We start from the raw sequence: 24,968 nt of genomic DNA, 5'->3' as shown, positions 1-24,968 counted from the left end.
TATGAATAAATGCATCCGCGAATAAGATGTATGCTACTTTCTGATTTAACAGACTTATGAAATTCGTAAGAAAAGTGAATATTTTACAATGCAATAAGATATGACATATAGAGCTCATACATAACTATATGTGGTTAAGACTGTCGATGAGACTGTGGATAAGACAACTATATCCACCATACTGAAATATTGCAATTGCAAGGTTATAACAACCCCTTGCTATGATTCAAATCAAGCTGTAGTAAAAATCTACGGTACAACATTGTGTACGATATCAACTCCCTTTAATATTCGATAAATAAAGGCAACAGTAGAAACTGGTGTTAAATAGTCATAAATCGATTGATAGAAAACAAAGCTCGGTTAGGGACGACATCAAAAGATTGATGTAGGATAAACAAGAATGTGTCCTCAGTACACGAATGCCCCACTCGCACTATCATTTTCTATGTTCAGTGGACCGTGAAATTGGGGTGAAATCTCTAATTTGGCATTAAAATTAGAAAGATCATATCATAGGGAACATGTGTACCAAGTTTGAAGTCGATTGGACTTCAACTTCATCAAAAACTACCTCGACCAAAAACTTTAACCTGAAGCGGGACAGACGGACGGACGAACGAACGGACGCACAGACCAGAAATTATAATGCCCCTCTACTATCGTAGGTGGGGCATAAAAAAAACCTTAAATCAAATAGTTTGGAGGTGCAGTTCTTCTGCAAGTTTTGTAAACTAAAATCGATTTTTACATATATCCCTATTGGTCAATCAATTTTCCCCAAATTAAGTTAAGAGGGGGGGGGGCTCAGTGAAAAAACCCTATGTGAATTAAGTTTTTTTATCCTACATTGATCTTTTGATGTCGACTCTTACAAACCAAAACCGAAGGAAAACACATCAACTATGATGAAAATGAAAACAACTGGAAGAACAGGAACACCGAAACAAACTATTTGACAACAACTGTCATATTTCTGGCTTGGTACAGGACATTTTAAATAAAAACGTGTGGGTTGAACCTGGTTTAATGGGTAGTTAAATCAGCCGCTTTATGACATTCGTCAAACTAAGCTTTATAATTACTTAGTATTCGTTCTCTGGTGATGCCTTTCCTCTTTGTTTAACCTAGGATTGTTACACGGTAAATGTTTAGTGACATGGAGTAATATAACAATACCGTACAATGACAAGTTGATTCCTTAAAAGTTTAACAGATATGGCACAGAGTGATACTATGTAATAAATAATAAGTACAGGAAGAAAGTACATTAACAGTTCAATAGCAGTAGTATCGAGGTATAGATAGCAACTTGGATTAAGATAGTTCCTTAAAATCCGACAGAAACGGTATCGACACAGACAAAGTAAACACTTCAAAAAGATGATACTATAGCAGTTCACCAGCAATTAACGTCAAAATGAAAGTAAACTTTCAAAACTTGCCATATGAAGTCGGTTACCTTATAGGTAATACTTGTTATAGACAGAATAAATACTTACCATAGTCCAAATTGATTTATATTCCACTAGCAATAATGGATAGAAGCATTCATAGCACACATGATGCATTGGGACAATGGTACTCTTACAGTTCAACATCAATGATGAAAAGAATGTGTCCATAGTACACGGATGCCCCACTCGTACTATCAATTTCTATGTTCAGTGGACCGTGAAATTGGGGTCAAAACTCTAATTAGAAAGATCATATCATAGGGAACATGTGTACTAATTTTCAAGTTGATTGGACTTCAACTTCATCAAAAACTACCTTGACCAAAATTCAACCTGAATCGGGACAGATGGACGGACGAACGCACAGACCAGAAAAGATAATGCCCATAAATGGGGCATCTAAAAACACATGAATAGATAATATTCACCACTAGTCATAGAAGATGTACTATATTACAATCAGTAATGGTATCGACACAATGGTAGTCAACAGGAACAACTGGGAAATGGAAGACTAAGTCCAGCAGCAATGGGCTCGAATCAGTTATAGTAAACAATTACTAGAAAGATTTTAGAAACGCTTTGTGGTAATTAAACTACAGCGGTAAGCATTTAAAACTGGTCATGAGAAGTTGGTTCTTTAATAGTCAACTAGCAATGGTATTGTTATAATTGCTGTAATTTATTACTAATGACAGACAGACAGATAATAAATATGTTTCCGCTATGGTCATGGGAAGTTGGTAACTTGATCAGTCCAACAACCGCCATGGTATTGTCAGATAGAAAACACTTACTACTTGGTATCGAAATGTGGTAACCTTACTGGCCAACATCAACGATATAGACAAGTTATAAAATCCACTTACCACTATGTAGACATTGAAAGTAAACCCAAACCCCTGGAAAAAAAGTACCTTAATTAATATTCCATCAGCAATGCTTTTAACATTGATGGTATTCATTCCCCCACTTGTAATTGGTTGTCATGGTAACCTAACAGTTCATAAGTGATGTTTCCACACATGGATAATGATAGCTTACCACTAATAGTACAAGAGCAATGGTATTGCAGAATTATAGTAATTTCAAGTGAAAGATGTTTGAATTGTTCTAATGGATTGTTCAAATGGATTGTTCAAATGGATTGTTCAAATGCTGGATCTGAATTTAAACGATAAGCCATCAAATATGTATGTCTGCAACATAGTATAATTATATTTTCTTTAATTCATGAAGGTATATGACTAGTCCTCTCATCCACAACTTTCAATGTAGGATATTACTGATAAATTAACCTTATTACTTCTACTGCCATTAAATAAGGAACTTTCGGATTTGGTTTTTCTTGGAGTTCTGTATTTTTGTTATTTTCCTTTCTACTGTTGGCAATACTAATGGAAACAATTGTCAAGTCATCATCAATAAAATTCAATACAGTCATGACAAATATGATAACTACATCATGCTATTTGACAACCATATCGGTTGACAAGTAAAATTATCATACACATTTATTTTCTCACTAAATACCCAAGTTAGTTTGGTTCTAATTAGCCTTAAAATTTCGAGTATGATTGTTTTTTTAAAGTTCACCGACTACAGATTTCAACAACAGAGAATGGACACCAAGTTATTATCCATCCAGTGAGACCCTTATTGGTAATCAAGGTAGTTAAATTCCTAGTAGTACTGTAATAGATCAAACTGGCTTTGTGGGCTAAGTTAGCTAAAAACCCAACGCAAGAGCCTTTAACTCAGTTATGTTCTTATTGCTTATGACTGACCTTATGTGTCATATGCTTTTCTGTTCATTTAAAGAAATCTCACTCTTAAGTAAAAATGTTGGCTCCATGTGCTCAGGACATTCAGTGTGAATAGCTTTCACTAGATACAGAAAAAGGATGTGTGAAAAAAGTGGAGTAAGACAGTTAACACCAATATCACAAGATTATCAACTAGATAAGTGCTTGTTTTGGGACCCTTTGGGCCCCCAATTCCTAAATCTTTGGGACCATAACCCCCAAAATTAATCCCAACCTTCCTTTTGTGGATATAAACATTGTGTTAAAATTTTATTGATTTTTATTCACTTACATATACCAAAGTTATTATCCGGAAACCATCTGTCTTCGGACAACGCTGACGACGACGACATACCAATATACGACCAAATTTTTTTTAATTTTTGCGGTCGTATAAAAATATGCTTGCTAGATATTTCCTCATTGCAAAGGACTCTTTAGGGTATTTGGAAAACTGCATGCAGCACCTATATTTCAAAGGCCTCAACAGATAAAACAACACCTATATTCATTCATAAAAATTATTTAAAAAATGAATCTGCAATTTTTAATTTAACACATTTACATTATAAACAAATCCATACTAACATCAATAACAAACAATGAGTGAACTTGATTTCATTTACAATAATTTCATTAATAAATCTGTTTTAAAAAGTATTCTATTCTTCTATTTCTTGTCAATGGTGTTTATTATGATCATGTAGTCACTTACCCAAAACAAAAACTTTAATAGTTTGATTACACATTTCTTAAACTTGTATCATTTAAACATTAGCCTATCATGGTAGTTACAGTGCTTGTTTGTCTAATTCCACACTAACATAATGGGTGAAGTAGTTACAATGTTTCAGTTATTTTAAGTCAATGGAAACAGTAATGTAAAACAAACATTTTAACACAAAATTCCATGTTGTTTCAATACCTTTTCTAGGTAGGCATGTTTCACTAAGAACTGATCCGGATTGACACAATTTCTGACAGAATTGGTATTTAGTTTGTTTACTGCATATGAAGAGAAACCTTGTAATTTAACCAATCATCTATAATAAAAAATGGCATTCCAGGGTTGACAAGGACTGTTGTTGTAATTGTTTAAAGTTCAAAAAGAAGCATTCAGCTGTTCTAAAATTACAATGTATATGTTTAGATAAACAGACACCAAGTAATATGATAGTAGTTGATAGATTTAAGTCTTTACAAATACAAATAACTACTTTTAACAAAATATCAGTGCATGCGAAATAAAATCATAGAACAATGTACAATGTTTTTTTCTATATATTATAATTATGATACAGTTTGAAGGCTGGATAAAGCAGCAATTGGTAATTAGAAAAAGTCATTTTCTGTCAATCATGATAAAGAATGAGTCTTGAGTTTTGTTGCTATTAATGTTTTCAGAGGATTACTACAATATATGTAACTATGGTAAACAATATTCATTTTTGGCTTTTTAAATGAAGTCCTCAGTCATGTCTACAATGAATTGATATAATGAATAGTGGATGATAATTAGGCCACAATATTGAGCTGATAGACATCAAGAATGAGCCCTTCTGTTTGTATCTATTAATTCTTACATGGTGGCTAATGATGATAGTTATAAATAGCACAGGATTTGTAAGAATCAGTCCTCAGTCACATAGTTGTAACAAATGGACTTCAACCACTAAGTATGATACTAATAAGTAAATCATCTATAATCTTGGTAAATGTTTTTCTTCTTTCACACTTCAGATGAAATATCTCCAGAATGTCATTGTCAATAAATCATCATCATAACTTTTCAACCTGCATGTTGAATATCACAAACAAACAAAATAATAAATATTCTAAAGGTCAACCAGGTCAGCTACTTTTACTCTTTTCCTCGTCCGAATCAGAGCTGTCAGAACTTGATGAGCCGTCAGAACTTGATGAGCTGTCAGAATTTGTTGAATTGTCTATTTGTTCTGTTTGTTCACTATCAGGACTAGAACTTATTTCTCCTGCCTGAAAAATAATAAAATGTTTTGTTCAGTGAAAAATAAATACAAGTGCATTTTAAGTTAATATAGTTGAAGAAAAAAAATGAAATAAGAAAAAGGTAAAAAGGTATAATATCTCTATTAAATCATATAATAAATAAATTCATCAAAAGATCTACGCTGATGTTAAAGGCTCATTATAAGCAATATGGTTTACATATTCTTGTCACTACACTATAACAAAATGTTGATGTTTTTATTTGATAGATTTTGTAAGTTGAGTAGTACAATTCTTTTACATCCTAATTGATAATATTTGCTAATAAGGAGCCGTTTAGTTAATTGTAGATCTTTTAGATGAATGTATCTCTAATAAAATACCCAAATCCTTATCAAATTTGATTTCAAACATAACAGTAACATTAACACATAATACAGGGCATCACAATTAAAGATTAATTCTATCAGAATATTTGCTCTTTTGTAAAAATCAAATAAAACAACAACAGAATATATCAATATCATGTATGTGGTGTATCTGAAATATCTTTGTTGAATTCTTTTTGTGTATTCAAATAGCAGCTTTATATACCTGTAAATCTTGAACTTTTTCCATTCCATTTGCTGTCAGCTGTTTATTCAGATAATTGATTGTCTCTGGAGATGGTTTGACTTCCTCTTCAGCATACATTTTCAACACATCTTTTGCTGATGAAAAATCCCTAGTCTGAACTGTAAAAAAAAAACATTCTTAATCCACATTTAAAATTATTATAATTCTTCACACAAATAGATTTATGAAGGTAGTAACTTAACTATAAACGACAAAGTACAAAGTACAAGTGAACATATATCAGGGAATATAAGAGTGAAAACAGTCCTTTTGGGTTGTAGTAAGAGGTACAAATAGGTATGTTATTGTGTACTTTTATCAAAGCTATGAAATAAAATAGATCTTTTCATATTTACTAGGGATGTCAAAAGATCTGAAATTTAATACTCGGATACTCGGTCATAATACTCGAGTACTCGCAAGTATTCGGATGAATCTTAAACGTCTATTGAAAAGTTTAAGTTAGATTTTAGCGCCAATCTACCTGTAAACATATCAATCATAAATATATTAATGATTAATAGTTGTTCTTATTTTTGGCTTAAAAAGTATCATATGATCGGAGATATTTCACCATGAAGATGGAGAGAAATGACTTGAAATGCAGTAGACAGTCCATGTACAGAGACAGAAGAAAACGTATTGCTTTGCTGAATATATGATATAAGATATGTCAAAAGAGCTTTTGCTGATTATGTTTTGCTTTGCTCCCACCATCCGTATGGGCGGAAACTCTATCTACCGCAAGACGTACTAGTAATGGCGCAGAAGCATTTCACGGGGAATTATTATGAACTGTTTTATGTATTTCATCCTTCAATATTTGTCTTTTTGGACAATGAAGTGAAGTTACAAGCTACTACATACATTAAATTAGGAAGTACCCATGCAGCAGCAGTAAGAAGAAAGTATGTTTCAGAAAAGGAAACATTTGCCGTTTCCAAGTCCGAATAAAGGTGGAGGGAAGTCATTTTTCTTCTTATTGGCGCAATCGTATGATTTATTTTTGGCGCAAATGATACCATGTAATTTTAAAACAGGTGGCGCAAACGTAGCATTGGAGAAAAAAAGTTATGGCGCAAAAGGACGCATTTTTGGCGCAAACGGATCGCTCCCGATTTTAGGTGGGATGCAGTGCTTTTGTTATTACCTTTCATAAACACATTGACGAAATACAAACGAACTACAAACATAGCTTGCTCCTCTGTTTTTTGTGTCAATGAAACAATAAATAAGCGACTGCCGTTTTTACAAATAACCTATCATAATAGCAATTATTGTTTGTTTACGTGTTTATGAACCAAATTTCAATAAAATCAAAATATTTTATAAGCAAAAATCAAAAATATTTGCATTTTAAGTCCGACAAAGTAGACAATATATATTTAGCATCTGTTCCTAAGGAGATGGTATTTTTTATAACACGACTTGTCTATTTAAAATTTGTCAACAACAATTATGATATTGGACTTCAAATTACTTGTGCTTTTTCGTGTTGCTCAGTATTACTTTTTCTGTGTTTTTTTTTTTGCACTATTGTTTGTCTGATTTTCTTTTTTTTCTTTAGCCATGACGTTGTTAGTTTATTTTCAACTTTTGTGGTTGAATGTCGCTCTCATACTTTCGCATATCTCTAAATTGTAAATTAAACAATTATAGTTAAGCTTTAGTTAAGCTTTAAAAAAAAAAAGAGTAATTAAATTAATTTAAATATACATCTCATACCAATCAGAAGTCTTGATTGACAAACAAAGATAAGTTTTTACGGCTTGTGATGAGTTAATTATTAATCCATGAAAGTGTTGATCCGTGTACAAACACCGTTAAAAATGTCTCAATCAGTTGTGTAGGGTTCCCTGCAGGTTACTTTGATTTTGTGTCCGTTTAAAAATATGATCTGGTCAACAATGTCAGACGAAAGACTGTTAAACTCTCTATTTTTTTGTTACAAGGAGTGCAAATGAAAATATTCCCTCGAAAGGAAAGGACGTTGCTGGTACTACTATAACAGATAGTATCCTCAGGATAAACATAGTTATGTTAATAATTTATTTTATTGAGTATTACGAAGGAGAAATTTCAACAGAACTAAAATTGAGTGGAAATGTGAAGAGAACTATCTCAAGATTATAAAAAGCAAACGAGTATCCGAGTACTAAAACTGTACTCGAGTACTCGGTCTTCCGAGCGAGTACCCGAGTACTCGAGTACTCGTTGACATCCCTAATATTTACTAAACTTTGAGCATGTTTATTTTAGGATAAATGTTTTATGTTTTTGTTTTTCAGTTAAAAAGATATATTCAGCCTCTGCTAAGCTTCAGTGCATATAATTAGTTTTTTTTTCTCTTTTCCATCCACAAACCATGGATGTTACCTTCCTTAGTGTTTGTAAGCTTGTATATATTCGGTGTAAACTAGACTGACATATTCCCCCTTTTATGAGTACTGAACCTAGTTTTATTGTACCTACCATATCCTCTGATTAAGTTACATAACATCAGATCTCTATCACATCCAGGCATTTTCTCTGTTAATTGTACTAAAGTCGCCAATTCTTCTATCTGTAAAATAAAACTCACATAAATAAAATAAATATGTATTAAGAACATGTTTTTCTGTTCTTTTTTTCTTCCAGCAGTTTCTAATTTCTATATCCTCATGTTAAAGTAGTAATCATTTCCACCTCTCCACTGTATATCATATTATTGTAACATGTACAAAATTTGACTATATATTTTGTGGGGAAAAAATTCTACTAGGCTGTAATATTGACCACTGCAAATTGCTATTACCCTTACTTTAATATGGTATCATTTCAAAATATATAAGGAATATGAAAATATGTTTCTTTGTATACCAATAAAACTACAACAACATCAGCTTAATCTTAAACTGAACAACTGTCAAAGCCTCTGAAAAGTAAATGTTTCCTAAAGTATCATTTATATTTGTCAGAGCATTGTAAATATCTATTTCATATAGCTGCATACACAAATATTTTAAAATGACATTTTAGGCAATCTATGAATTTGTTTGTGCAATGGTATTAATATTTATAGTCATTAATACACTGAACTATATTTGTATGTTATGTGTTGCTTTTCATACACTTATATAACCTTACCTTCTTGTCACGGATGAACTCAGAACAAAGATAGTTCAAACTCTTATCATTACTTCTTAATCCTTCAGTCTGAAAAAATACCAAAATAACATGTATATGGGTTTTGGGGTGGCATTTTAGGAAGGAGGGGGCTAAATGTTTGTAACCTTTAATTATGAAGCAAGTTGTAAAAATCTGTCAGTTACAATATAATAAACAATAATTTGTTCATGCCCATAACATTTAGAAAAAGGTCAATGATTTTATCACAATTAAATATAGAAAATGTTAAATAAACATGTAACCTACATACGGTGATCTTCATTGTACTTGTGGTACTGACTACTGAACCCTCATTTAGGTTACACATGTAACCTACATACGGTGATCTTCGTTGTACTTGTGGTACTGAACCCTCATTTAGGTTACACATGTAACCTACATACAGTGATGTTCATTGTACTTGTGGTACTGAACCCTCATTTAGGTTACACATGTAACCTACATACAGTGATCTTCATTGTACTTGTGGTACTGAACCCTCATTTAGGTTACACATGTAACCTACATACAGTGATGTTCATTGTACTTGTGGTACTGAACCCTCATTTAGGTTACACATGTAACCTACATACAGTGATGTTCATTATACTTGTGGTACTGAACCCTCATTTAGGTTACACATGTAACCTACATACAGTGATGTTCATTGTACTTGTGGTACTGAACCCTCATTTAGGTTACACATGTAACCTACATACAGTGATGTTCATTGTACTTGTGGTACTAAACCCTCATTTAGGTTACACATGTAACCTACATACAGTGATGTTCATTGTACTTGTGGTACTGAACCCTCATTTAGGTTACACATGTAACCTACATACAGTGATGTTCATTGTACTTGTGGTACTGAACCCTCATTTAGGTTACACATGTAACCTACATACAGTGATGTTCATTGTACTTGTGGTACTAAACCCTCATTTAGGTTACACATGTAACCTACATACAGTGATGTTCATTGTACTTGTGGTACTGAACCCTCATTTAGGTTACCTTTTGTTATGTACAAACATCAACAATTTACTCATATAAAGAAACTTGAGTAATGAAGATTATACAAATGTTAACTGTTCCTAATTAAAAGATAATAATTGAATTGTTTTAATATTTTCCGATCTAAGAACATTGAGAACAATGATTAATTATATAAAATTAAATATGGAAAACATAGGAATGGATATCAACTAATCAATACTTCAGGGTGTTTTTCAATTCTCATCAAAGAACAAAAATCTTACTAGCATAAGACGTCATTCTTACTTACACTTTTTTAATCTTTACAATCAGGATAAAACTAATCAAGAGAAAGATGCTAACATAAGAATCCTTTTGGTCCTTCTTATTTTTAGAGTAGATAAATACCTGGAGGAGTTCTTTAGCTGGCTGTACTTTATTATTATAAACCAGAGCACCAAGTAAGTTCACAAGTACATATGATTGACTGTGTTGAGTTATGAAAATGTCAGTAACTGCAAGATAAGAATTACAATGTTTAAAAAAAACATCTTATCTTATAAATAAATCTTTGTAACAGAATCATTTTTATAACAGTGTAGACAAAACCATTTCTTTGTGCGCTCAGGTTATCAATTAATGGGGTCAGATTAGGTGAATTTTTTTCTGTAAAAACCCACTTGTCATATCATACGTGTTATGGAGATTTAAACTGTGGGGTCGCCAAAGGTTCCAAATGCCTAGATTAAATAATACTAATAACTAGCAGAGGACTATATCTTGTGTGTTGATTTAAATGTTGAGGACTTAAACTTTCTTTTTTTCTATGTGCACCTGCATGTACTTTACTCTTTTATTTTATTTAAATCCCCATTGGAAGGCAGACTGAGTGAGCATAAAATCACTTTTATCAATAGCTGATGACAAACAAGTGGTAAATGATTTGGTATTTTTACCAATTAAAGTATTACAGTTGTCTACTTTATATTGAAAATATGTTATACATGGCAAACAAACCAAATGTGGGAACAGGGTAGAAACAGCAATACTGGAGCAAACAAACAGTACAGTGTTTTTATTTTTTTTTCAGTTATTCAATAGTCCTCCCTGTTGAAAACAATAGTCACTATCACTATGAAGTTGTATGAGCTCTGACATAAAGTATGTATACAAACCTTCTTGTAATGCATCATTATCCCCCTTTACAATGAAGAAATTAAACATTTGAAACAATGACATCATCCCTAAATTCTTCCTCGATACTACAAGATCAACTATTTTCCTTGGAAGAGTTGTATCATCTCTGAAATAATAATCATATCTTTGTCACTGGATGCATTTTAGTTATTATAAAGTCCTCCTCCTGTTCTTTAGAAGATTTTTTTGTCAATAATTGGAACTCTGTTTGACAAACATTTTATTATTTACTACAGATTATACAGAACATTTATTGAAAACCATATTGATTAAGCAAAGCGATTAAAAACTAATTAGAGAACCTAAGTATTATATAAATCTTCTTTTATACTGTTAATTCAGAAATTACTGCATGCATTTATCATTCAGTTTTTGTCATTTAATTTTGCAATTTTGAGATAATACTGTTTCATTCATATAAAAAAATCAAAATGCAAGTTTTAATTATTGCGATTATAATCCTGTCGCATTTTTGCAATAAGTTCTGAATAAACAGTAACCTGGACTCATTTTTACCCATAAAACTTGTTGGATTTAGACAGCGAATTGGTAAAATTGAGAATTTCTGAGTTCCAGACTGTTTAAACTTAGTGCATGTACAGCATTATTCAAATGACATTACTGAAATCCATTTTAAGCAGAGAACTGTAAACTAGCAAAGTATAGCATTCTGAATACTAATCAAAGAGCTGAAGAGCTCTGAAGGGAAAAGACGGCCATTGTTCCAATTTTTAGGGGGGTATCTTTTGATAGTCTACATACAAAGAATGAGCAAAAGAACAGCTAGAACATATAGAAAGGCTGACAATAATGAAACTAATTGTTGTTTATTGTTATTTCATTTCCGTAGTCAAGAATTCATCATAGAGACAATTTGGACCAATGAGATCTCCACCTTCTAAATCAAAACATTTGATTTAAGTTGGGAGTTAATTATCTAAAATTCAATTGAATTTAACAACTACTACATTATATTTTAAAATTTTAATTATGTACAACTGAACGGCAGGCTAAGACTATTCTCATTTTTTTGTGACAATATTCTCAAGAAAGTGAGGACTGAAAAATCTATTCAGTTTTAATTTTCCATTGATAAAGTTCCCAGTTACAACTCTCATCACAGGGATACATGTACTTATAAAATCAAATATGATTGATATAAAAGCTGTGTGAAGTTTGTTTCCAGATCCCACATTTTGATATATCTGTAAAATTCATGAATAAATAGCTTTAAACTACAAAAAGCAATATTTAAAAAAAAAAATGAGAAAAAAAAAATGACCACTACAATAATTATGTTGGTACGCAAAATTATTTTTTAATTGATGACTACTTCTCATATATATACTTAATGTGACATTTTTAGTGTTCATATACATGAACTTTCATTTTAGTGGGTAATTACTGATCAATTGAGGTGCTCCTTAATTGGAGAAAGATTCTAAAAACATAACTTTACAGAAAGAATGAAAACTGCAGTTGCTCTCCCCAATCTCAATAGGTATAAACTACAAAAAGCAACATTTTTAATAAAAATTTTTTTTTAACCATTTCAATAATTATGTTGGTACACATTTTTTTTTATATAGAAGACTACTGATCATATACTAAATGTCACATTTTCAATGTTCAGAAACATTTACTTTGATTTTAGTGTAAAATTGCTCATCAATTGAGGTGCTCCTGAATTGAAGGAAGATTCTAAAAACAGAACTTTACAGAAACAATGAAAACTGCCGTTTCTCTCCCCAATCTCTTGTATCCCCATTGACATTGTTTACCGCGAAAGTTGACCTACATATTATCTGATTATAGCCTCAGATTCAAGCATTTCATGTTGGTGTGTGAATCATCTACACTACAGCAAACATCATTAGGTTTATATTTAACAAACACGGATTTTAAATTAGTATACAAGTACTGTGAATGATTTTTATAATGAATAAAGGATATCCCTGTGTAGTGTGGCATTCCAACAATGACGTCACTAGGTTAGATATATTTAGAATATTTCGTAATACTGATTTTTCCAGACTGTAAAAGAAACGTATATAGTGTAAGGGAAAGCTCAATATACGATAATTTCATGAGAAACAGAAGGGAAATGTGTAAAAAATGTATTTAAAGTCAATCTGTTCTCCTTGTCATCAATTTCAGTATGACATTTTGAGGGGGTTTCCAAACTATCAAAACAAAATGATTGACGTGAGGGAATGATACTCTGGCCAACCCCATTAGGGAATTGACGGCTTGAAGCCGTCTTTCCCCAAAAACCTATAAAAATGTCTAAAATATATGATTATAAATTACAAAGGTCAATTAACCAGAAATTGACAGTACTGTGGATTCACTTATTTTAGTGGGTATCAATTGTGGTGGATTAAGGAAAACTGGCATCTTCATGGATATTTGATTTCATGTTTAGCAATAATCTCTGTATACAAAGCCTATATGAAATTTGTAAATCGTTGAACATTCGATTTCTTGGTTCAACTGTACCCACCAAACCCACGAAAATTGGTATCCAACAAATAATAGTGAATCCACAGAATTCTACTAGAGATTAAAAATTCTTGAATAAAAAGATAAGTTCAGTGTTGGATGTTATATGGGAGATCAAAAACTGCAAGCATCTAATATTAAAATAATAAATTTAACCATAAGGAATTACAAATCGTAATTCATATAATGTAAACTCAGTCATTTTTGTGAATATTCAATTTGTTAAAAAAATAAGACAGGTTTTTAAAGCATTATTGTAATCAAATCTCACAATAAGAGTAGTTGTCAAAGATAAGAAATAAGTGAACATTCATTGGTACTCTGTGCAAGTTAATATAAAATAAGATACCTTTTTATGTATTCTCTCAGTAAAAACTTTGTCACCAAACCTTCAGTATTTTTTTGTATGAAAGAGATATCACTCAGTTTTAATAGAAAGTCAATTGATTCACTGGGTTCAAGTTTTTCAGCCATACTTTCAGCAAGGAATTGCAAAACATCAGTTCTAAATTGAAGAGGTAAACTTAAACTGCATCTGTCAGCATACAACTTAATGTGAGGCATTACTTCTGCAAAGTACATTTCAAATATAATTAAATATATGGTTCAAATTCTAATATAACATGTTAGTTCTATGCAAATAGTGTAATTGAAGTAGCAAACTAACAATAAACTATTAACACAGATATTCCTCGCCTGTTGGCAAAAAATTCAGAAAACAACAATCTGATGGTCAGCAACATGGTTAATTCATTCTGTAAAATTGTACCACATCTCCTTATTTCTATATTTGACATTATCTCTCAAAAAATAATATGTATTGTGAGCTATCCCCCATTAATCAACTCCATCTCAATTTTGTTATCTCTATAAGATTATTTTTTATGTGTAGTTGATTATGCAGTATGGGCTTTCCTCATTGTTAAAGGCTGTACGGTTACCTATAGTTGTCAATTTCTGTGTCATTTTGTCTATTGTCGAGAGTTGTCTCATTGGAAATCATTCCACATCTTCTTTTTTATATGACCCTCTAAAGATATAGGTTTGAGTCAATCAGGACAAAACACACATAAGGAACCAACGATCTATTGTGATATAAATAACCTGACAAACCTCAGGGGCTACAACTTATTGGTACTGTAAATAAACTTGACAAAAATATGTTACAGAGTTTATCCAGTATGCCCCTCCTCACGAGCGTGGATTTAAAAAGTCATCAAAGGTTCAATCTAATGTAATTTCTCTAGAGGCAACACTATCTATATGGGTTTCTTTAAACGATAACTCTTAATGATTAAAACAATGTTGATAAGTCAAGTCAACTTTACAACTCATTTCAATCAATTATATGAAATCATTCTGTTTAGTAAAGTAAGATGAATTATTTGTGATGGAAATATAAAGTTCATTCAACATATCAAAAATTTCAAAGTAAGAGAAGTAATTATCTAACTCATTTGAAAAGTACTATGCGGTATGGCCTTTGCTCATTGTTGAAGGCCATATGGTGATCTATAGCTGTTAAATTCTGCGTCATTTGGTCTCTTGTGAAGAGTTGTCTCATTGGCAACCATACCACATCTTCTTTTTTATATGCAGGGGTTTCACTTCATTTTGTTTGAAGGGGCCAATTAGAGATTTAAGCAGGCCCAAACCTAAAAGGGGGGGTTTGCCCCCCCCCCCCCCCCCCCCCCCCCACGATTTTTTTTAAATTAGACGCAAAATCCTGCATTCTGGCGCATTCTGGGCATTAAATTATAGTTCTGAAAATGTCACTTTTACCACTAGCCCCCTTATTTTTAAACAAAAAGGCTTAAAATCCTGCATTCCTGGCATAAAACTATAGTTCTGAAAATGTCATTTCTACCCCTCAATGATTTAAAAAAAAAAAATTAGACACAAAATCCTGAATTCTGGCCATGGCATAAAATTATTATTGTTCTTAAAATGTCACTTTTACAGTACTACTGTTAATGTAGGCAACCTAAAGTTTTTCTAAGTCAATGAATGAATTATTATCTAACATCACCAAGTCAGAAAGTATAATATTGAAATATTTTCATTTTTATCACTTTAATAAGAGATTAATTATTATAATGATTGATGGATACAATTCAATGACACTTATGTATAACAACTTGTTATCCATGCCAAAATAGAGTTCACCAGCAACAATCGTCCTCAAAATCTGATTCATCCTCAGAATAAAAAAATACTACATTGAGCATCATAATTTATTTCTGGCTTTATATTGTTGATAAAAGGTTACATGTACATGTAGTAGCAAAAACTCTGAACCTGACAAGAGGTTAATTTTATTTAGATAGGGACTTGGGACAATAAGAAAATTATGGTGCTATTTACATTTAAAACCAGATTCTTGTCCTACCTTTGAGGACCCCTAAAAAATTTGGACAGCACTTCCCCTGCACGCAGCAGTTTTAAATATCCCCCTTCCCATTATCCCGGTGGTATGAAAAGATGTGTAAAGAAAGAAGAAGAAGAAGTGCTGGCCAGGCTCATTTATAAGAAAACATGAGCTTCCAATTCTTCTTAATTTCATTTGATAGCTTTTAAAAGGGTTACATACCTCACAACTGAAAGTATTATGACCAGAAATATATCTATGATTTGGAACGGGACCTGTCAATGCAACTTTTCATCGATGTACCCTGCCCCCTTTTCGGATGCTCTGTAGTTGCCGGCAGATCGACGGGGCCAGTTGTAGACATCAATTAAACAGTAAAACTATAACGTCATTCAAACTGTTCCAAATCTTGTCAAACTACATAGTAATCCAAACCTTTTCTACTCTTTGACGTGGTAGTTGTTAAAGTGAAAAATCATGTAGTGTTCCGGGTGCTCCGTAAACGGAGGGATCTACGTACATACATACATAATGAAGACTCGAGAGCTGCGAGGGTACATACTATTCATTCAATCATAACAACGATAAACACGTGTGTCACACAGGAAGTCTGAAATAACAGCCAATGAAAATCGTCGTTGCAACCGCATGTCGGTTTAAAATATAAACACAAATCTTCGAACTCCCTCGAACTCCGTTGTCATGATTTTAATATAAAAAGATCTCATAAAAAAAATAGGACTTTTTTTTTTTTTTATTCAGGACAACTGAACCGGCCAGAAATTGAATTGAACAGGTCAAAATGGCCGGCGGCCGGTTCTTAATGAAAACACTGTATATGCAACATATAGCATCTATATTTGTTGAACCAATGGACAGACATGGTGAATGCAAATAGTCACGAAGAGTGGAAGGGGGATGTGTAGGATAATCAAATGACATACAAAGTCCAGTCAAAAATAATACTTATATATGCTCCAATATAATTGTTCTTAAAACAACACATGTTTTAATACATTTTATTTAAATGAAAATGATTACTGTGAAGTCAGTTAAGTGGACTTCATGTCAATTAAATTAACAGTGAAATTTACCTTCAAATTGTCCAGCTTTTATCAGTAATCCACAAGTCATTAACAATTCATTCCAGTATTGACTTTCTGGAAAATCAGTTTCGCTGAAATATACAACAAAACATTGCACAAATTTTTTTCATTTCTTTTATTTTTGTAACTGTTAATTTTATTTTTATAAAGGCATTAAAGTTCTGTAAAATCTTCTTTCATGATTAAAATCAAATATAAGACGAAACAACTGATACTGTCAAGTTGTTATGCTACTCTGAAATAAAACTTACGTATCATCATAAAACTTCTCACAAAATCTGAGCACTGCCTTCAATCATATGTCTTAATAAGAAATTACATGGAAAAATTGAAAAAGCAGGCCCATTGGTTAAGTAAAAGTCATTTAAACATTGCAAAAAAATTGACACTCTATGTGATATGTCTATGTGACAAAAAAAAAATATATCAAAATTTATAAAACAATAAAGTCAAGGCACTATCTAAAATAATCAATCGATCTAAAAATACCATGAAAAAAAATCAGTCAGATGACTGCTTTCACATGTTTCAGACAAACATGAACACCATAAAACGATTCCCTTTAACCAACTGTAATTGACCTTTCACTCATGACATATGAAGAACTGACCTAATCATGATGACCTTGAAAAGGCTAGGGATTTCTTACAGTTCTGACCTTTTCAGTTTTGGGGTAATAAAATGAGATAAATATACTTACAGAATAGTTAGATATTTCAAACTTAATAACAAATTTTTCCTGTAGAGCGAATAAATCCTCAATGCCACACGAATAACATATGATGATAAAATTTTCACTCCTGTATCTTCTATACTATGCAATACTTTTTCAGCTTCATCTATTTTCTAGGATAAAAAAACACATCAAAATATAAAATCAAAGAATGTTTCCATGGGACACAATGGTAATTAAACTGCTAATTCACCAATTTAAAATCTATAAAGGTACATGCTAAAAATAGTGAAAGTGGCACTACCCAAATTTAAACCGGATTTGTGTTTTGTTATAATTAGCATTGTGTATAAGTTTCATAATATTTGTTCAAGGCAAACTACATTGTTAGATGGGGAAATTGAAAAAAAAATCTGACTGATGTGTAGTACCTCACTCTTTTCTAATTCTTATTCTTAAGCATAATGTAGTAGTTTTTTTCTATTCATGGAGCTTCCTTTTATTAATCATAGCAACAATATTAAGTTTTTATTAAATAAATTTCAGGAATACTGGAGTTAATACGTGATATGCAATCAATTACTGTAATTCAAAGTTTTAAGTCTTGTAATAAATGATGAAAGAGAAATGTGTCTAGTGTTACTTGTCTTCAGTCAGTGATTTATGGTTTTATGGTATTAGTAAAATTCTATGAAAATCATATAATGCTGATCCATAGTCAACAAGTGTAACTGTGAGCTACTGCTCACTGATGATACCTCCGCTGCAAGTGGATAAGGTGTCATACCACCAATTAAAAGTCCCTATCTGTTCAACCAAATTTTACAATTTTCACAGCTTTCTAAATATTTTACCTTAAGTTTAACTTCATAGAAACCAGGTATATCCTGACTTGTACATGTATCAGCTTTCTACATGCCAATTTTCAACAGGTGTTTAAAATCATATAAAAAAGAAAAGGTCTTCCGAATAGAGGTACCACTAAAAATAACCCCTGGTTTTCTGGAAATCTTAAATTGGTATACTATGGGGTGCATCAATCCTCAATTTTGAATGCAAACTCATAAACAAGTAAATTTTAGCTCAAAATGGTCTTAATATATTTCTCTTTCACCAAAAAGTTTCATTTCTGCCAATTTGTTGGTTAGTTTAAGTAAACAATGACATCAAATGCACTATTTTTTGTCCGAGTAGGCCTACTTTCACATACGTTCTAAATTTAAGGGCGTAATTGGTGGTATGACACCATAATGTCAATAGTGTAAAAATATGCAAGTGTTCGGTAAACAAGAAGTTGTCAAGTCATAAATCTGAAAACGCATCACATGGTATAGCTGACTTATATAAACCCTGAAACCAAATTTCAGAAATCCTGGCATTGTAGTTCCTGAGAAAAATGTGACGAACATTTTCAACTTGACCGTCATGTGTAAAATGATACAAGTGTTCGGCAAACAGGAAGTTGTCAAGTGATGAATCTGAAAACGCATCACACTGTAAAGCTGACATATGACATATATAAACCCTGAAACCAAATTTCAGAAATCCTGGCATTGTTGTTCCTGAAAAAAATGCGACGAAAATATTCATGGGACGGACGGCACGACGAACGGATGGACAGACAGAGGAAAAACAGTATACCCCCCTTTTTCAAAGGCGGGAAAGCGGGGGCATAATAATAAATAATAAATTATATGACATAAATATATCTAAACTTCAAAATGTTTTACCTGATCAGCAAACAGATTTCTAAATTGCTCAATCATTTGAACTATCTCTCTTCTCTTCTGTGACTGAATTACAAAACAAATATTAAAGACAGTTTTTGCAATGTCCAGTTTTGTTTTATAAATGCAAGCAATTGCACCTTTTTTTTTGGAAATGCCTGATGTATAATATAGATGTGCATATTTAAATTTGATTTGATTATATGCAGTAAGAAAATCAACTATATTTATCATATTTTTGAAAAAGAAATTATTTTGTTAAATTTAAGCAAAAATAGTTTTACTTTTACTTGTTTTATTGTCCCACAAATGTTTTTTTTTGAGTTACAGCTTTAAGTATAACAGTTAAAATAAACAAATGAAACTTTCAGTTAATAGTATTTTTGTTTGTTTTCAAACTTTGAAGATATGATGTTGATAATAGATTTGTTTGCCTCTGTTAATTTATCCCTAACTTGTCACGACTCTTACCTCTTCAGGATTTGAAAAGTTTGTCCATCTGCTCTGTAAAAGTAAATAAAGGAATGAATATCAAAAACTGCATTCAAATGTCATAATTCAAAATTGTGATTTGCAATTGACTATGTACAACAAAAAAGTAAAAAAAAATCCAAATTTTTCCTTACAACATAAAATACACCACAGATTACACATTTTTTCTGTTTAATTTGGAAAATGTAAATGTAATAATTTACATGTTTGGATATGCTGCTTTATTGTTATGAAGTGAGATTGGCTGTCTAACAGCATTGATGGTATTTTGATGTTTATTGAATGTAAATGTATACTCTTTGTTAATGTGGAACATTTCAGTTGTGATATCTTCTTCGTTAAGTAATGAGTTAAGTAACTCATATCCTTCATCAAGCAATCTTGACTTACCATATTTTTGTCAGTATTAATTCCCCTCTGTCTTAACATATCTCTAGCACCATAACCAAGAAAACTGCCCTAAAATGAAATAAGATGTTCAGAAGGAACTTATTCATAAAGATTTATATCGAGCTTCACAAAAATAACAGTGCATCAACTTTATTTTTTTTGTGTCAAATTAGCAGGTTCTCTCTCTAAATATATTCAGAACATATTTCATGAAATCAATATTAGGTTGACTGGGTCACTGCTTTATCTACAAACCATTCTCTTAAATTATCAACTATAAAATTCAATTCATCTCCTTGTTTACATTTTTATCTGTATCATGGTCCATGCCATTTTGGAAATTTAGCACCCTGTTTGACATGTGTACAATTGGTATTTATAAACGGATTATTCTCATTTCGCCTTAGCTGTCAAAATTATAATTTAAAATTGATCCCAGTTTGCCTTAGTACACATTTTCAGGTTAAAAAGAATTAACTAAGGCGAAATGGGAACTTGTGTAAACAATGGAATTAAGTTATTTTTTGTTTGTTTTGCAATTATGTGTGATATTTGTTATTTTGGGCAGAATCAATTTGCGCCAATTGCAGTTTTGAAAACGTATTAATTGCGCCACTCTCTTTTATTTTGATGGTATTAATTGCGCCAATAAATGAAATGAAATTGCGCCACATTTACCTGTTAATATATTTTACCTATATCATTCCCTGTACATGTTTTACCTATATCGAGACAAGACAAGACAAATACGTTATTAAAATCTCGCCACTTGTTATATATAAAATATACAGCTTTTTAAAACACAAGTTAACAACAAGAGCCACTCTATAAAGAGTTTTGGGAGACTAAAATCTTTTTTTCTTAAAATTATAATGCAAATACAAGTCAACCATCACGAGTATAAAATACATTTTCGCTTTACTAAAATTTCATAGCAGATTGTGGCAGTATAAAATACTATATTTTCAGTTGTAAAAAGAAATATATTTTTTTTCATTATCAGTGTCCAGAAGTTAGAACGTCAAATTTTGAGAACTGCGTGTAAAAGAAAAGCAACCAATGTATTGTCAGAATAATAAATTCAGAGATCTTCAAAATTGAAGAAGAAAATTTAGAAAAGAAAGATTTAAAATATGTGTGTCAGTCTATGTATAGAGAGCGAAGAAAACTGCGTCCGGCGTAATCTAAATATCGAGCAGAATTTCACAGAATATTGGATGATATTGGTGTTGTTACAAACAATGATGATGACTTTGTATTGTGTAACGATCCAGAAAGCGGTATAATTTTGATTAGGATGCGAGGCTAATTTTAGATATCAGTGTACAATGTCAGAGGAATTTTTTGCTGTTGGTACCTAGTCAATCATTTAGTTGTTATATATAAATAAAAATGTATAAAATTGGCGCAATTAGATGAATATTTTATTGGCGCAAATGATACCTATAGTTTTGAAAATAAGGTGGCGCAAAAGAGGTATTGGCGCAATTAAGTTGTGGCGCAAATGAGTTACTTTTTGGCGCAAAAAGATATCGCCCGTTATTTTAATGTCAAAATCTGCCTTGAAATACTTTTTAAAAGATGTTTTTTGGTGTGTCTAACCAATGCCTTGAATAATTCTTTTAAGAGTGGCTCAGCTTTTTTTAAATGTATTTTTAATTTAGCAAACTAATAATGTACATGTAATAAAGAATCTCACAAGAGATAAGCACTAATATACAAAGCACAACACCTTTATTTACATAAACATGAATAAATATTAATATAATGATAGTATTTTACTTATAAATGGACTTAGTTTTTTTTCTGCCAGGAAACGTTACATTCACGCTGTGGTTAAATTTTTTTTTATAATATTAACTGGATTTGTATCAAACTTGGACTGAGGCTTGTTTTTGATCATAAGATAGTATACACAGAAGTAAATTTTGTAAAATAAAATATTCCATTTTTTCAGTATTTTACTTATAAATGAACTTAGTTTTTCTGCCAAGTAACATTACACATGTTACATTCACTCTGTGGTTAAAGTTTTTAAAATTTTAATTACTTTCTTTAACTATCCTGGATTTGTACCAAACCTGGACAGAAGCTTGTTTCTGATCAAAAGCTAGTGTGTAGAAAGAAATTTAGTTAAAATTTTGTTTTTGTTTTTGCGTATTTAACTTGTAATTAATGGTCTTAGCTTATCATCCAGTTACATTACATATAGTCTGCAGTTAGAGTTTTTAAAAAGTAGGAGACACCAGGTTCTGCAGAATCCTTAAAAATTTAATATAATTAGCACATTTTTTTTATGTTTTTTTTTTTATTAAAGTTTCCATTATATAATTAAACAAGTCTGTGAGAAAACATGTTTTTCTGTTTTATTAAATTTTTGTCTGTTGCAAAGTGTAAAGGATAATTAAATTATTTAGATTTTTCTAACTGTTTATAATAAAAATAAAGTTTCAACTTTTATTAAATATGAAACAAACAATATTTCAATAGAAGCAACTTTCCTACTTAACAGTGTCTTTGTTGTATGTTTTTCCTGATTTCAGAACTTTTGAAATCATAAAAATGGTAATTTTATTAAAAATAATAATTCAAGAGAAAATATTCCCTAATTACATGTTTAAATTGCTATAAAAACACAGAGGTTTAATTTGTTTATTTAATATTTTTATCTAAATTCACATTTCGCCTTAGTTCAATTCCCATCTGGCCTTAGTATATATTTTACCTTTTTTACCTGGAATTCACAGTTAAGGCGAAATGAGAACACACCTTATAAACTTATCCCTTCCAGTGTGAATATTCAGTCTTTCAAAACAAACAAGGTCAATCTGACAACTACCTTGGAATGCAAATTTATGGTACTCCTCTGAACATATCCACCTCATCACACCCCAAAAAACACACTGTAAATAACAATCTTACCAGTGATTTATAATAAGTCACAATATCATTTAAAACAGCTGAATTTTTGTCGAAAATATTTTCAAGCATCTGTAGTTTGTTCTTGAAAAACTTTTCTGGAGATCTTGACATAACCTAAAACACAAAAAAAAGTTTCATTTATGTAAATGATTCTGACAGCAATATAATTTTAGAGTCAATAATATTAAGGCCAAGTTACATGTAACAAACTTAGGATTATATAAGAGATTATTCATATCAATAATAGTTTCAATTCAAAGTGAATAAAAAATCAAACAAAATATGACTCATTAAAATCCATTGCTGTAATACTGGACAGGCCATGAACTAACTTTGACTTGAGTCTAAAGTGGAGGTCAAAACCAAACGAAATATGTGAGATGGACATATAACTAGTTGTAACTAATTCATATAGAAATATTGTTGACCTGTCATGTTTAGTGTCATAGGAACAGACATTCTAAAAACCTACCCTGATCACTGGAGTGTAAAATTTTGATAAAGTCATCCTAAAAACTAACACATATCTATTTGGATCAAGACATCCTAAAAACTAACCCTTATCACTGAAGTGTAAAATTTGGGTCAAGACATCCTAACAACTAATCCTGATCGTTGGAGTGTAAAATTAAGGTCATGGCTTTTTGACATATGAAAAAGACAGACAAGGACAAATATGAAGATTCTCACAAGTTATAACTATCAATGTCAAGTTGCCTATCAAATGCCAAGTCATTATGTTCAGTTATTCCAAAAATAAATTAACGAAATCATTTGTTAGACAAACAAAGGAATAGACTGACAGAAAAGGGGATTGCAATACAATCCCCACTCCAAGAGGGGGAGTATAATATCATATTTCCATTTCACTCTAGCAATGTTATATACAACAAAAGTTTCAGAAGGACAGAAGGATACACAGACAGAAAAGGGGATTGCAATAAAGCCCACACTCAAAGAGTGGGGGTATAAAATCCCATCAATCCATTTCACTGTACATAGCAATGTTATATACAACAAAAGTTTCAAAAGGACAGAAGGATAAACAGACAGAAAAGGGGATTGCAATAAAGCCCACACTCAAAGAGTGGGGGTATAAAATCCCATCAATCCATTTCACAGTACATAGCAATGTTATATACAACAAAAGTTTCAAAAGGACAGAAGGATAAACAGACAGAAAAGGGGATTGCAATAAAGCCCACACTCAAAGAGTGAGAGTATAAAATCCCATCAATCCATTTCACTGTAGCAATGTTATATACAACAAAAGTTTCAAAAGGACAGAAGGATACACAGACAGCAAAGGTGTACACACTCTATGAAAGGGGGCAAATGAAATTTTAATTGAAAAAAAAGGTTAGGTGATACAGAAAATCCTTCTGACAAGTTTTATAAAATATTTATGAAAATAATATTGTACCTCCATAACAGGTTTCCAATGCTGTGTCAAATCAAGATTGGTCAACTTTTGACGCATTTCTGGGAACATATATATCTTTTTGTCCTTCGCTACAACAGAAAAGAGAAACTGTAGAGCATTAAGCCCGCATCTTATTAAAATCGTAGGCTTTAATTTCATTATCATTCAGTAAGAAGGAAACAGGTATTCATATTCTAC

The 24,968-nt window shown here is 31.5% G+C and overlaps 1 protein-coding gene across 2 annotated transcripts in view; it reads right to left on the bottom strand.

Moving 5' to 3' along the window:
• Positions 1 to 3,769: 3,769 nt before the first annotated feature.
• Positions 3,770 to 24,968, bottom strand: part of LOC139517226 (leucine-rich PPR motif-containing protein, mitochondrial-like) — a 40,499-nt gene continuing 19,300 nt past the window's right edge. For both annotated transcript variants that reach the window (XM_071308005.1, XM_071308006.1), the window contains exons 16-29: positions 24,771 to 24,859; positions 23,348 to 23,461; positions 20,426 to 20,494; positions 20,015 to 20,047; positions 19,547 to 19,609; positions 17,844 to 17,989; positions 17,132 to 17,214; positions 14,019 to 14,238; positions 11,146 to 11,273; positions 10,379 to 10,485; positions 8,972 to 9,040; positions 8,318 to 8,408; positions 5,825 to 5,964; positions 3,770 to 5,257 (exon numbers count right to left, since the gene is read on the bottom strand). In XM_071308005.1, the coding sequence (XP_071164106.1) occupies positions 5,114 to 5,257; positions 5,825 to 5,964; positions 8,318 to 8,408; positions 8,972 to 9,040; positions 10,379 to 10,485; positions 11,146 to 11,273; positions 14,019 to 14,238; positions 17,132 to 17,214; positions 17,844 to 17,989; positions 19,547 to 19,609; positions 20,015 to 20,047; positions 20,426 to 20,494; positions 23,348 to 23,461; positions 24,771 to 24,859 (1,496 nt within the window). In that variant the 3' untranslated portion in view covers positions 3,770 to 5,113. The remainder of the gene's footprint in view (positions 5,258 to 5,824; positions 5,965 to 8,317; positions 8,409 to 8,971; positions 9,041 to 10,378; positions 10,486 to 11,145; positions 11,274 to 14,018; positions 14,239 to 17,131; positions 17,215 to 17,843; positions 17,990 to 19,546; positions 19,610 to 20,014; positions 20,048 to 20,425; positions 20,495 to 23,347; positions 23,462 to 24,770; positions 24,860 to 24,968) is intronic.

This window comes from Mytilus edulis, chromosome 3 (genome assembly GCF_963676685.1).
Source record: "Mytilus edulis chromosome 3, xbMytEdul2.2, whole genome shotgun sequence".
Taxonomy (NCBI): Eukaryota; Metazoa; Mollusca; class Bivalvia; order Mytilida; family Mytilidae; genus Mytilus; species Mytilus edulis.
This window is presented reverse-complemented; position numbering and strand designations above follow the sequence as displayed.